General features: G+C 36.4%; 1 protein-coding gene across 1 annotated transcript; it reads left to right on the top strand.

Moving 5' to 3' along the window:
• The first annotated feature begins 151 nt into the window (after nt 1-151).
• Nucleotides 152-13,998, top strand: LOC118344240. The gene is made up of 4 exons (XM_035684378.1): nt 152-255; nt 358-1,432; nt 1,579-2,815; nt 13,985-13,998. The coding sequence occupies exons 1-4, from the start codon at nt 152-154 to the stop codon at nt 13,996-13,998; spliced, it is 2,430 nt and encodes an 809-aa protein (XP_035540271.1).
• Nucleotides 13,999-15,317: the final 1,319 nt, after the last annotated feature.

The following is a 15,317-nucleotide window of genomic DNA, read 5'->3' as shown; positions in this document are numbered from 1 at the left end:
TTCAAAGGGTTACATTTGGTTTAATCTTGGTTTATTATAACATTTAATTAAGAGCTCCAAGAATAACTTTTGACTCCAAGAATGGCTCCAAGAACGCTCCAAGAATGGCTTTCTCCTTGAAAGTTTTTTCTTGCTTCGTTTGACGCACGTAATGGCTGCTGCTGCTATCAACGGAGGTCGGCGTCCCTTCGTGGATCTAGTATCGGTGGTTCCTCAACCTCTTCCAGATATGTCTGTGGCTTTTCGTCTGCCGAAGTCTAAGGATGGATAAATTTTTTTCCAGTTCTCTAAGGAAGAAGTCCAACGTTCTGCCGAACCTTTTCGGTATTCCATCGTATTGAAGTTTCTGAGAAACAGACCATCATTGGATGCCATTCGGGCCTTCATTCATAAGCGATGGAATCTTGATGGAGTTCCAGTCGTCTCCAACATGCGGCATCCTCGGAATGTTTTTATTCGAATGATTTCAGAAGAGGATTGCAATAAGGCTCTGTCTCGTGAAGTCAATGATATCGATGGAATTCCTTACCGTCCATTCCACTGGACTCCAGAATTTAAAGAAGAAGAAGAACCTTCGCTTGTTCCGGTGTGGATTGTACTTCCAGGTTTGCCTCCAAATTACTATCATGAATCTTTCCTTAAAATTCTTACTGCACCTATTGGTAGATTTATTAGAAGTGATAACTCTACTCGTTGTGTTACTCGGACTGATGGTGCTCGCATCTGTGTTGAAATGGATGTTGCTAAGACACCGTTACTTTCTTTTTGGATTGGAATGCCTGGTTTGGGAACTAGCAGAAAGCAAGAAATTGTTTATGAAACGTTGCCAGCGTTCTGTTCTAAATGCCATATACAGGGACATAATTTAAAGACTTGCCGTGCTGGGAAAAAAAATGTAGGAAGTAATGTGTGGGTTCGGCAAAAAGATCCGATCGTGGAGGAGCCGACGGATAAGAATAATATTCCAGTTCTTGAAACTACTAATATTCCAGTTCTTGAACATACAGAGGTTGAGTCAAAAGAACCAGCTGAGGAGGATCGGGTGTTAGTTGTTCAAACGGATAATCTTGATCATTTGGAGTTGGAACCGGAAAAGGATCAAGAGGATAATCTTGAGATTCCGGAAATTGCGGAAGAGATGATTCCAAGAATTATGAACGGACATTTGGCTTGTGCGAACCGTTTGACGGAAACAGAATTAGAAACAGATATGAGGGAGGGAGAAGTTATTCCTAGTTCTGCAGAAAAAGAAGTATATGATGGACCTGCGGAAGAGGTATGTCTGGAAGATGGCTCGATGTCTGATCCGGAGCCTGAGAAATGTGCGGAAGTTTTTTTGCAGGAGAAGGAATATCACTCGGCTGCTGAAGATGAAGTTGTTAAGCGTAAATATCAAAAGAGGCAGTTTGAGAAGATCCGTAGTTCTAGGCGGGTGATCACTAGAACACAAAAGTTTTCTCAATGATTGGATCAATTTTAGTTTGGAATGTAAGAGGTTTAGGTACCTCTAAGAGACGATTACAAAAAATGCTGTCTAAATATAAGCCAAAATTGATAGTGTTGCTGGAACCTTTTCAGAGTGTGGTTAAAATCCATAGTTTCATGCGGTTATTGAAATTTGATGAGGCGATATCAAATGAGACTGATGGTGGTAAAATCTGGGTGTTTTGGAAAAATGAATTGGATGTGCAGGTGGTTCGCATGAGTTCGCAGTTTGTATCATTATGCATTACCGAAGGAAGTAATCATTTCTTGGGTAATTTTATTTATGCAAAGTGTAATAGGCTTGAACGACAGCTGCTTTGGGAGGAGTTGAATTTGGATAGAATGGGTGGGGAGCCGTGTTTCTTTGCTGGGGATTTCAATGTAATTCGGTCGGATATTGAGAGGTGTGGTGGGCGTCCGAGGAATAGAGTTGCAATTGATGAGTTTAATAAATGGATTCATCAGGGTGGGTTGTTGGAAATGAATTCACAAGGTGGTAAGTTTACATGGTGTAATGGTCAGCAAGGTTTATCTAGAGCTTGGGCAAAGCTGGATAGAGTTTTACTTGATGCAAATTTTCTTTCTCTTTTTCCGACTGCTCATTGTTTGTATCTTCCTAGGACTACATCGGACCATTGTCCTATGGTTATAGAATTTTTAAGTGATCCTTTCTCTTATGGTCCACCTCCATTTCGTTTTCAGCAAATGTGGGTTGAGCATCCGGATTTTATGACTCTTGTTCAAAAGGTTTGGTATGAATCGGTTATTGGTTCGGGGCTGTTTAAATTAGCCACTAAACTTAAAAAACTTAAGGTGGCGTTGCGTGTATGGAACAAGAGTGTATTTGGGAGAACTAATACTCAGATTGCTATTCTTGAAGATAAGATTGAGAATCTGGAAAATTTGTTGCAGAGAGGTTGGGATGATGATATTGAAAGGGAATTAGTAAGGACTTCTAATGAGTTGTCTTCTTGGAGGATTAGGGAGAATATTAGATTGGCACAAATGGCTAAAATTAAGTGGAGAATGGGTGGTGATAGGAATACAAAATTTTTTCATGTGTGGTTATCTAATAAAAAGCATAGGAAAATTCATCAGTTAAGAACCTCGAATGGGTTGGAGTTTAATTCTCCGGAAGCAATTCATCTTGGAGCTGTTGATTATTTTTCTGATTTTCTTCAAAGATCTAATCCGGTTAGGGAGGTGCCTGATTTATCTAGTTTAATTTCATCGGTTATTAATGATGAGGATTGTGTCCGGCTTTGTGGGATCCCTTCGTTGGTTGAAGTGAAAGAGGCTCTATCAACTATTCCTATTAATAGTTCTCCGGGTCCAGATGGTTTTGGCGCGGGTTTTTTTATGAGTTGCTGGGAGGTGGTTAAAGTGGATGTTTTAGAAGCCATTTCAGAATTTTTTCTATCAAAACGCCTTCCGAGATTTTATTCGGCTTCTTATATTGTGCTTATCCCGAAGGTAGATGTGCCGTCGGGGTTTGATAAATTTAGGCCAATTAGCCTTTGTTCAGTTTTCTATAAAATTTGTTCAAAAATTATTGTGAATCGCATGACAGGTTTCCTTCCCAAAATGATTTCTCTTGAACAAGGTGCGTTTATACCTGGGCGAAGTATTTTTGAGAATATCAGTCTTACCCAGGAAATGGTTCACTCTCTGAAGAGGACGTCACATGGTGGTAATATTATGATTAAAGTTGATATGGCTAAAGCATATGATCGGGTGGAGTGGCAATTTTTGCTTGAGGTTTTGAGGTGTTTTGGCTTTCCTTCTTCCTTTTGTGCTCTGATTAGTGCTTGTATTTCGAATGTGTGGTATTCTGTGATGCTTAATGGTACGACGAAAGGTTTCTTTCAAGGGAGGCGGGGTTTGCGCCAAGGGGATCCTCTCTCGCCTTACCTTTTTATTATTCTTCAAGAAGTACTTTCTAGACTTTTGAAACAAAGCTTTGATGGGAACAAGATTGGAAAATTTTCCCAAGCTAGAGGTACTCCTCATATTTCTCATCTTATGTATGCTGATGATATTGTTATTTTTCTGAATGGGGGTAAGAAATCGGTTAAGGAACTTTTGGTGGTTTTTGAAAAATATGAAAAATGGACAGGTCAGCAAATTAGTAAAGAAAAGACGGCTATATTTTATTCTCCTAAAATTTCGTTAGCAAGAAAGAGAGATCTTAAAAGGCTGACAGGGTTCTCTGAAGGTTTGTTTCCTTTTAAATACCTTGGGGTTCCGATTGTTTTAGGGCGTCTTAAGCATGAGCATCTAGAGAAGATGATTAACAAAGTCTGGAATAAAATCAGTGGTTGGAAAATGAAATTATTATCTGCGGGTGGGCGCTTAATTTTACTTCGTCATGTGCTGTCTAGTATGGCTTTACATATTTTTGCAGTTTTACAGGTTCCTCATTCTATTATTAAAATTTTAAATCGACTGTTGAGCACATTTTTTTGGGGTGAGATTAATGGTAAAGGAAAAAAAAAGTGGGTGGCTTGGGAGAATATTTGTAAGCCAATAGAGGAGGGTGGTCTTGGTTTGCGGAATTTGGGAGATATTCAAAGAGCGTTGCATATGAGGTTTGCTTGGAATCTTTTGAAAGGAGAATCTTTGTGGGCTAGTTTCTTTAAAGGAAAATATGTGGGAAATTCGAGTTGGTGTCTTATTGATATGAGAAAAGGTACGAGGTTTTGGAAAATGATTGTCAAAAGTATTCCGAGTGTTTTTAATAATTCTAAATGGAGAGTTCGAGATGGTAATATTTTATTTTGGTATGATAAATGGAGAGATGAGGGTCCTCTAATTGATGAGTTACAGATAGTGGGTAATCCGATGTTGCAAGTTAAAGAGTGTAAGTTGTCCAATAGTTGGGATGTGGAGTTTTTGAGTACGTTAGTTGGTCAGGATAAGGTGGAGAGTATTATTGAGGCTTTGGCTGGGTGTAAGGGAGGATCTGATGTATTGATCTGGATGAAGAATGACAATGGGAATTTTTCGACTAAATCCGCTTGGGATTATATTCGGGTTCAAGGTTCTAGTATGGAGTGGCATCCTTGGGTATGGCATAAATTACTTCCACTTAAAGTTTCGGTTTTAATGTGGAAGGTGTGGTTCATGGCATTAAGTGTTGATGATCGTCTTCGGCGCATTGGGATCCAGATTGTTTCTCGTTGTGATTGTTGTGATGAAGGTAATTATGAAGATCAAGATCATGTGTTACTTACAGGGGAATTTGCATCAGCTATATGGCACTTCTATGGATCTATTTTTGGTATTCCTATTGGTCGTACTTGGAGGGAGACGGTTCAAATTTGGTTTCGAAGGGCATCTTTTAATTCTCAACTGGGATTAATAGTGGGGATTTTACCGTCTATTATTACTTGGCACCTTTGGACTAGACGTTGTGCTGCACGTATGGAGGGAAGGTTCCAGTCTATTTTTTCGGTTCGGCTTTCTATTAGTAGATGGATGGGAGTTGTAGTTCGAGATATGAAAAATGTTAGTAATTGTTCCAGACATGATTTACAGGTTTTACAGTCATTGAATATTCCTGTTTTGGTTCCTATTAGAAAGCATGTACAACCAGTGGCTTGGCAAAAGCCAGCTCATGGGTGGTTTAAATTGAATACAGATGGGAGTAGTATGGGTAATCCTGGTTGTTCAGGGGTGGGCGGTATCATTAGGAATGATCGTGGTCTTATGGTTTATGCTTTTAATTCTTCTATTGGGATCGGTACAAGTAATAGAGCGGAGTTGTTAGCTGTTCTTCAGGGGCTCAAAGCATGTAAGGAGTTGGGGATTAATTTTGTGGAAATTGAATTAGATTCGCAAGTGGTGATTTCGTGGTGGCATAGGAGAAGGTGTGGTGTGTGGTATTTAGAAGATTTTTGGGAAGATACGTTGTCCCTCATGGATTCTATGGTGTGCGTTGTTCGTCATGTTTATAGAGAGGGAAATAAAGTTGCGGATTGGTTGGCTCGGAGTGGTGCATTGGGTCTTAATTCAGAGTGGAGATTTGTTAGGGAGGTGCCTAGGGTGCTTCGTGGTTTAATCCGTTTGGATAATTTGGGTTTGCCTTCTTTACATTATCGTTAGTGTCTTGTTCTTGTGTAATGTTTGTCCGTTTTTAGTAGGTTTGTAATTTTGTTTTGTAATTTTGACATCTGGTAACATTGTTTGTAATACTAGGTGTCGGTCTGTAACCACGGTATTCCTCCGCCACAAGTGAGGGTTATTAATAAAATTTGGGACGGGGTCACTCATGGACAGGTGGCTTCGGCTCTTCTATAAAAAAAAAATAATAATAATAATCTTGGTTTATAAAGCTATACCTTCCGATTGGAAATTTTGGGAATTGCATTCTCAATTGAGTTATTCAATGAATTAAGAATAATTAAAATACCTTCCGACGCTTTACTGTTTGTCAAACTTGAGTACTTTTTTTGTTAGTCACTTTGCTTCACTTTAATTTGCATTTAAAATTATCTTTATTCTCTATTAATCATTTAATATATTTCTTTAGTTTTTTTGTTTCTTCTACAACTCTTTTAATTTGTTTATCTGTGGAATCGACACCCCAAAGCTGTGCTACACCTACCGCATTATTCTTTGGGCATAATCACTTCCAAAATCTTTGCATGGATGACAAGTGGTATAGGTTTCTTCTTCCCTTTTCTCTTTTGCTGAAAATGCCTCTTAGAATTCCCCACTTGGATTGGATTAGGAAGGGACATCTTGGGGGCGGCGTGTAGGGTTTCTCCTTCCTTGGCCGAAATTCCATTCTTTCCCCTTTATGCCCTTCCTTTCCTTAAGCAAGTGAATATTTCTTCAAGGGTAGTTTGGTAAAACATCTCATGCCTCTTCCTTTTTCCAACAAGTAACATTTGGCATGGATGACAAGTGGCATTGGGCGCATGCCATAACCCTAGCTGTCCACTTATTCTTCTTTTCCCAAGTTGATGCTTCATCTTCCTCGTGCTCATTCCCTAGGTGACCTTTCACGTGCCATTGGTCCAAAATAATCTAAGTGACAAACGGCAAGTGAATGGGTGCTTGGGAGTGTGCTAGCCGAAACCCTAAGGGCATATTTGTCCTTATTACAAAAAGTCCCTTCATCTATTCTTCTAGAAGCTTAGTGCATGCTTGACACCTGGCAAAAACTTACCAAATTTGAAATCCTTTGTACCTTCCTTTGGTTTCCCATGCAGATTTCCTAGAAAAGCTCTATTTCATTTCCCTAGACTTTCCTTCCCAAGAAATCTACCTTGGAACTCAAATTTTGGGCAAGACAAGGGTCTAGGCGTGTGGGAAGATGGGCTAGCCGAAAATCCCTTAGTCTTCCTAGGTTCCTTTTGCCTCTTGATTCATCTAGAATGTTTCTAGTAAGTTGACAAGTGGCAATTCTTCTAGGGTAGGCGTGCAAGCCACTTCTTGGTGCTTCTATTAAACCATTAATTTGTTTTAGACTCAAGTCACACATTTCATGTAATACTATTGTATCATGAGATTTTCCAACAAATTATTATGCAATGCAGATAAGTGCTTTGAGCCATAAAATTTCATAACTTGTTTCAAAAAATATAGTGTACATAAACTTTTATTAAAAATACCAGATTAATTAAACCCAATTACCTGGATACTCCAATTACAACTTGACACGACAACAATATCACTTAAAACCTATATAGTAATTTACACCATTTATAAAAACTTCTAAACATCTTCAAGTAAAAATTCTTCTTTCTAAAACTATTCACATATATTTAAGAAATCTATAAACAATTAGCACTTTAAAGTAACTTAGGGTCTGTTGGGGTTGTGTTAGGAGTCTTAAAAAGTACTTAAATAACCTTAAAAACTCTTTCATAGAAAAATTAAGTTGTTTGGGTGTAAAATATTAAAGTACTTTTAATTTTAAATAAGTCAAAAAGTATATTTTGATATTTTTTCTCAAACGCGTTTTTTCGGATAATGAGGAACGTAATTCGAATTTTGAAAAGACCGTCAATGGACGAAAATACCCATACAACTTTCAATAATTACAATTTTCAAACTTTAAAGGATATGATCATAATCTTAAAGAATCAAATAATCGTCATTTCTATCTCTAAAAGTACATTTTTAATTTGTTTCCAAACAAATATAACGTGTTTGAAAGTTATTTAAACGTATGGTTACCAAAAAGTAAATAACGTTTTAATAGTAGAACTAATTACTTAAGCGATAAGTTATAAGCTCTAAAATTATAAGCTATATTTTTCATCGCAATCCCAAACATGCACTTAATTAAAACACTGCGTAAAACATCGTAACACTTAACCATAGAACCCAAACCATAAGCAAGTTAAATATTTTCTCCAAGTTCACTGTAGCTAAGAAAAATTACATATTCTTGTTTAGAAAAACAATATTGTAAAAACTAATCTCCACTAGTAACGGAGCAAGCTCCTTTCCCTACAAGAGAACATTTTTTGGGACAAGAATTTTCTTACCAAAAGCTTTTTTAGGAAAAAATCGTGCCGACCCATTTGAATGGATGAACCATTTTCATTCCTAAATCTTGTTCGAACAGAAGCTCTTTGTTCGAACACTTATTCTAATGTTCAGTCAGGTCAGAAAGTTTATTCAAATGACATGAATTTGATGGCTTTTGTTCGAATGTGATAGGCATTCAAACTAGATAATCATGTTCAAAGATTTGAGTTGTTCGAATAGATATAATCTGTTTGAATGTTCATGTGCATAGTTCGAATGAAACTATGACGTTTGAATGCTAGAACCAAACAATCATGTTTGAACGTTTGAGTTCTTGTTCGAATAGATATAATCTCTTTAAATGTTAATGTGTTTGGCTTGAATGAGATCTTTACGTTCGAATGCTCATAGCATCAAGGTGTTCAAACTTAGTAGTAATTTGTTCGAACACTAGTGATGGCTTCATTTTCATTTGAATGGTTTATTTTGTTCATTCGAATGGTTGGGAATAAATTTGTTCAATTGTTAATTCATAAATATGTTATTGTTCGAACACTAATCAAGGATACTGGAAATAAAAAATGAATTTAAAATAACAAAACCATTTTCAATTATAAGAAATCACATTGCTTAAATGCTGCCTTAAAACACATTGAAAACTTAGTACAATAATTGCATAAATGGCAACTTACAACAACAAATTCTAAGTTGTTGGTGGCATAAGTTGTTGTGACATCATTAACTTTATATGCTCGAACATTTGTTGGCCTTGAATTTCCATCTCCCCCCACAAGTCTTCTTCTTGTTGTTGTCTTAAGCGCACCTCCATACTTGCCACTTGATTTGATAATTGATCCTCCAACTCTCATTTCTTTGACCTCAGTTACTCAATCTTGCGCCTTACTTCTTTTAAGTACTCCCGAGATGTGTTATTTAGTCTTCTTTTAGAAGATGATGAGGATGAGGATCAAGGCTAAACACAAAATTCTAAACCTGTTAAATATCTAGAACGGGGTCTAGGAACCTGAGAAATTGTCTCAAAAATCATTGGTAGAGGATTCGTTAGACGCACTATCGTGCTGAAGTATGACCATCTTGTCCTACCAAAATAATCATTAAAGGTAGTAATAACATAGAGTAATGCTAGAGAGAAGCCACTATAGCAGTGCATACTTTGTACTCACTGCGTGGCTACTTCTAGTTGATTGTTCCCAACACTCACTTGGGGAGATGTGTGGTCTAGATGATGCCACATCATGTGTGCAAAATAGATGCTTCTAATAGTGACTTCTATCTATATTTATTCTAACATAAATATTAAATTAGACAATAAAAATGAATTAGACTTTAATAATTTGCTTCTATTTTGGAGTTGCTCCACACACCATCACGAGTTGTATGTGATTTAGCATACAATCGAATTATATTATAATAAGTTGGATTCTCTTTTTCTTGCGAAATGAAAAATGTGTAACAAGTACTTTCAAATTTCTCCTCAGTTTCACACTTATTCTCAACTCTCTCTCTCAGATCTTTTCCTCCATCAAGCTACAACTGGTGCACCACCCAAGGTCCATCATAAAAGCCCAAGTAACAGAAATTGAAGTACCAAGCAGCAGTTGCAACTAGACAAAAACAACAACAACAACACCATGGCTCACAGCAGCAACAAGTTTCAACTTTCTCCCAGTTTTGCTTCAACTTTTCTCTCTCTTCCTCTATTGGTGGCTAGTAGCAATTCAAGGGAAGACCAAGTGGTAGCAACACCACAATGGAAAAGATGAAATCAACATTTCAACAACCAATAATAGAGGAAACCAAACCTAGTAATTCACTAGCAAAACTACCACCTCTTCCTACTCTAGTTTCCACCATTGAACCCTTAGTCCATGGAATACATCACCTAAGTCTCTCCTGTACAAAAAAGCCAATAACCACCAAGAGTCAGCAACAAGAACAACACTAGGTGCTACAATCCTCTCGGTTCCCTCTCATCACTTCTTTTTAGTTTCTCTACTTCATGTCTTTCATTTGGTTTCATCCTTCACACTCAAGCAAGAGGAAAGGTAGTCTTTACTACAGCCTCGCATCATTGCTTTTTTAGCTTCTCTAAACTCACGGTAATCATAAGTTTCATGCAATATCTCTATTTCTTTAAGACGCCACTAGCTCAAGTTCTCTCATTTTCCCTTTCTTGGTTTTGGCTTGGATAGACTATTCTCCAGCCTTCTCCCTCATGGTACCATTTCCTTCTCTTTTTCTTTGTTTATATTACAAGGAATGTAATCAATTACTTGTTGAATGTGAATGAGTATTAAAGGAGGTGGTGTAGTAAGTATGTATTGCACGTTTTAGACAGATTGTGTTTAGTTTTATGGCTTATCGATTGATGTTTTATGAGATAATGAAGCATACTAGTTGGACAGATTATCTCTTGTTTGGAAACTGTTTTCATGTAATGTATATATATGATGTTTAGTGATTAAAGTTAGTTTGAAGTTATATATGATGTTTCATGTAATGTACATTTATGTTTGTTCAATGGAAGGTCTTGAATTTTGTTATGTAATAGAATATGAATAGTGAATGGAACTTGAATGAATATGTATTGTGTAGTATTTTTGGGCTAACTTTTGTGTAGGAATGGAGGAAGGGCTTTTTACATTGAGTTTGAATTAAATCGTGTAGCTTGGATTGATGTTTTAAATCTAAAATGGGCATTTGGATGGAATGATGAAGTTTTTGGATCTTTGTAATGACCTATAAAGTGAAGCATGGATGCTCATTTGGAGGCTTACTTTGAGAATTAGATATTAAATAGAGTTGTATTGAGAAGATGCAAGGGATGTGTAAAGCCATGGATTGGATGTAATAAGTTGGAAATGTGTCACTTTAAGGACTCCTTGATTATGGCTCTGAAGTTAAGAGTATGTAGTGAACGGAGCATGAAGTTTGTTTAGAAAAAATGGCAAGTCTATGGATTAGTTATGCAAGTTAAGTCTCTGATTCCTTATTGAGATTTATGTGCTAGAACCTATGTTTCAAGGTTATGAACCATGGTTTGCAAAAGTGTTGTAATGGTGTGTTTAGGTGTCGTTTGTTTTCATAACCCATCTCAACTCATCTCATTTAATCATTATAACTTTTCCAAATTTCTATGTAAAATAAAGTAAAAAATTGAACTTTTTCAAATCTTAAAACAAAAATAATATTAAAAAATATATTCTAACAATATTTTATTCAACTTTTAATTTTTATCTCAACTCATCCCATCTCATCTGTGAAAACAAATGAAGCGAGCACCTATTGGTGTAAGTAATAAAGCCATGGATGTTATAAGGATGTATTTAATGAAGGATGCCACAAGCCCTGAAGTTAAGGTTTGGATTTCTTGAATGCTTGGAGGGTTAATTGGATGATGGCAAAAGCTAAGTGTAGAAAATTTAAATGAAGAGTTTATGAATGATAAAGACTACGTGGCAGAGAAGGTTTAATATGTCAATGGTAGTTTCATTATAAGTAATTAATGGCATGGAGTTCTAAGTAAGTATTATGTTCATGCCCTAGTTCTATAATTTTGTAATTGAAAAAATGAAAATGAAAATGTTTCCTTAGAAATGAAAAGATGGTTTTAGAAAGCCATGGGATACGTACTAACGCTATAATGGTATTTACGTATTGACATTCCTTTGATAGCCCATTTTGAATGTTATCTCGTGTTTATGTGTTAATACTATGTAGTTAGTGAAATGAATGATGAAATGAAAGTTTAAAAAAATGATTTAAATGAAACAAAAGAATGAATTCATGAAGACATATATGAGGGGCCAAATGAATGTTATGAAGTTTTGGTACCAAATAAATGGGTAGATTGCAACAACGGGATGACTCACAAGGTGCACTTGATGATGACGGCCATCTCGATGCACTGGTTTTCATCTGGCAATCTGTGGAACTGTAGTCACAAGGACTGGTACCTCTAACACATGGGACATAACAGTATGGTACTAACCAATGAAAGTGATAGTAGAGAAGTGTATATAAATGAATGATGAAGGATTGAATGCTCTTTTATAAAGAAATGATTTATTTAGTGAAGAATGTGATAGAATGTGAATGCCAATGAAGAGATCTAATTGAACAATCTATGTTCATAAGTTTACAGTATGAAGTAATGTTTAGTGAGTATTCAACTCATTTTGTTTCAATGTGTGAATATCCTAGGTTTAAAGTGAATATGAAGCTACAGGACATGAGTTGGCCAAGGGAAATGCGACAGAAGCCTAGGCACACTTTTTGTAATTTGAAATTTCATGATTTTGTATTTAAGTTTTTAATAATTGTTGTTGCACACTCTCTTTTAATTTTGATGCATGTCTTATTTTTATTTGCAGAATCTTTTATACTTGTCGTGCTAGAAAAAGAAAAGAAAAGTTTAAGGTGAGTACCCGTTCTTTGACTTTTGTAAAATTCTCGTGTAAACCACACAAGAGAGAAGAATGTTATAACTCTTTGCTCCATGTTTTTTGGTATGTTTGTTTTGTCACTTTATCTCCACATGAATGTATAAAACTCAAACCACGTTCTTTGTTATGCCATTTCTCAAATGGGCTATCGTTGTTGCAATCCCATAACAAGATATCTTTGAATTTCTCATCATGTAACATTCTTAAAACATTGAATGTTTACTAGTCTTATAAATTTTTTCTTATTCATTTTCCCATTATTTTTCTGTTTTCACTAACACTTCCATCAATTTAATCCTTAACTTCTTTTTTTTTTTCTATATATAAACAATGCATACTATTTTATTCATCAGAAAAGAGAGATTACATCATTGTATCATGCCAGATGACTTGTGAAACAATTTTTGGAAAAGAGTCACACCAAATCACTAGATCATTAATATGCCATGAATGTCTTGCCAAACAATGGGCAACAGCATTGGCCATTTGACCTCTATGCAGGACTGTAGCCTTTGAAAATCTTTGTAACATTCTCCTAATCTCATGAACCAAGTTTCCCCAAATAAACATAGACTCCTGATCTCTATTAAGCTCTTCAACCAACAAAAATGAATCACTCTCCACTTGAAGCTCACTGATTCCCGAAGGAAAAAAATATGGAGACCCATCAATACAACCAAGAGTTCAATTTCCATAGGATCACTTATCTCATGTTCTGGTTTACTGGCTGTGAAGATCACCCTTCCAGCCTCATCTCGAAGAACCATACCTACACCTGATTTGCACTGGTCTTGGAATAGAGCACCATCAATGTTTAACTTCAGTACTCCCGAAGGTGGAGGCTTCCAACTACATTGAGGCATCAATCCTTTTTTTTTTTCCTGCTCCTCTGTTGTAGATTTGTACTCATTATAAATTGAGAGTGCATGATCCAAAACTTGTTCTAGAGATAACTGCTTATTCTCATAAATTAATTGATTTCTTCTGTACCATAATCCCCAAGCACATAAAGATAGTTTCTCCAATATTTCACCTGATTTGTTTCTTCTAACCATTTGAGCCATAACCTGAACAAAATTTGTTTGAAATTGACTCTCCGCCTTAACTCCATTGTCGATTCAGAAGCTCCTTAGATTTTGTCTTCTTGAGACTAATGTCAAGCTCCTTGACATCACTAGTGAACCTCATCGAGATATTACTCTCCACATGTAATTGGTTTGTAGTCTTATTTATCTAATTGTCGCACAACTAGATATTTTATATGTTGTGCATTTGGTTGACTAGTTTATTAGTGCTCCTTACTTTACCCATTATGTTTCTATCCTTTGAATATTGTGTTATGTCAAGTGAACTCGATTTCAAGAGCTTTGGGCTTATGTTGATGCTTATTGGGCTGGTGATCCCACTGATCTTCGATCTACCACTGATTATTTTGATGCTTTGGAACTTCCCTTATTTCGTGGCGTAGTAAGAAACAGTTTGTAGTTGCTCCCACTCTAGTACAAAATATGAGTATCGTGCTCTGATTGACACTATATGAACTTTTATAGGTGCCCTCAAATGATTTTTTCTTCCATCTATTGTGACAATCGTGATTTAATGGAGGTGCAAAAGGTGATCCGATGGAAATTAGCTTGGACTATACTCTATGGTAGCTCATTATGGGCGAAATTCATGAATGAAAAGTATTGTAAAAAATATCAACCAGTACAAGAAATGTGTAAATGGAATTCCTCTCCTTTATGGAAGTCGGTGGCATCATGTTTTGTGGAGGTCATAGAGCAATCAGGGTGGCGTATAAATGAGGCACAAATTTCGTTTTGGTGGGAGAATTGGTCTGGGCTTGGTATTCTGGGCAAGCAGGCAGGAGTTGTAGAGAATCCAAAATTGATATTGCGGGAGATGATTTCAGGAACAGAGTGGCATGAAGAATGGCTCACGAAGATGATAGGTAGAGAAAAGGCTCGGTATGTTTGCTTGAAGGTGAAGTTGGGCAGGCTGGAGTTGGAAGATACGGTTTATCGAAAGGCTTCAAATAATTCAAATGTCACTATTAAAGCTGGATGGGAAAATTGCAGAACAAAAAATGAGAAAGTTAGGTGGGCAAATGCTGTTTGGGATCCTGGTATTCCTCTTAGGATTTCTTTTATATGCTGGAAAGGATTACAAGGGGTTTTGAGTGTAGATACCAATATTCAATACCTGGGCATCTCTTTATGCTCGGCGTCTGTATGTTGTGACCAGCCAAAGATTGAAACGATGGATCACGTATTGGGAGAGGGGGATTTTGCGTTGACGATGTGGAAAAAGGCTTCGGATATGTTGGAGGTTGAATTTGAACAGCAGCAAAGCTGGAGAGAAAGGTTGTGGAATTGGGTTTCTAGAGGTAGAAGGACTTCGCAGCTAGATCATCTAAGAGGCATCACGCCTGTGTTTGTTATATGGATGCTTTTGGTTTCGTCGGTGTAGGTTACGCATGGAGAATAGAAAGATGTTGATCCAAGCATGTTGGGAACAAATCTTGTTTTGGTTCAGGAACATATCTATAAAAATGAGGAAAAAGAAAAAATTAAATATTGCACATGTTAATATTCTTCAGTGTTGTCAGATTCCTATTGTGGAGGTGCATAATCGTATTCATAGGCTTTAATTGATTTTTTGTTGTTGTTGTATTTAATACATTGTAAAGTTTTTTGGGAAAATAATGAGTTTATTGTAATCTATGGTATTCATCCGCCAAAAGTGAGAGTTTATTAATAAAATTAGGGAGGGGTCACTATTGGACATGTGACCCTAACTCTTTAATAAATAAAAAAAAAAAAATGAGCGCATCAAACATTTTGGAATTGATTCTGCATTAGACATCAACTTCAACATGGTACT

The sequence above is a fragment of the Juglans regia genome, chromosome 13 (genome assembly GCF_001411555.2).
Source record: "Juglans regia cultivar Chandler chromosome 13, Walnut 2.0, whole genome shotgun sequence".
Classification (NCBI taxonomy): domain Eukaryota; kingdom Viridiplantae; phylum Streptophyta; class Magnoliopsida; order Fagales; family Juglandaceae; genus Juglans; species Juglans regia.
This window is presented reverse-complemented; position numbering and strand designations above follow the sequence as displayed.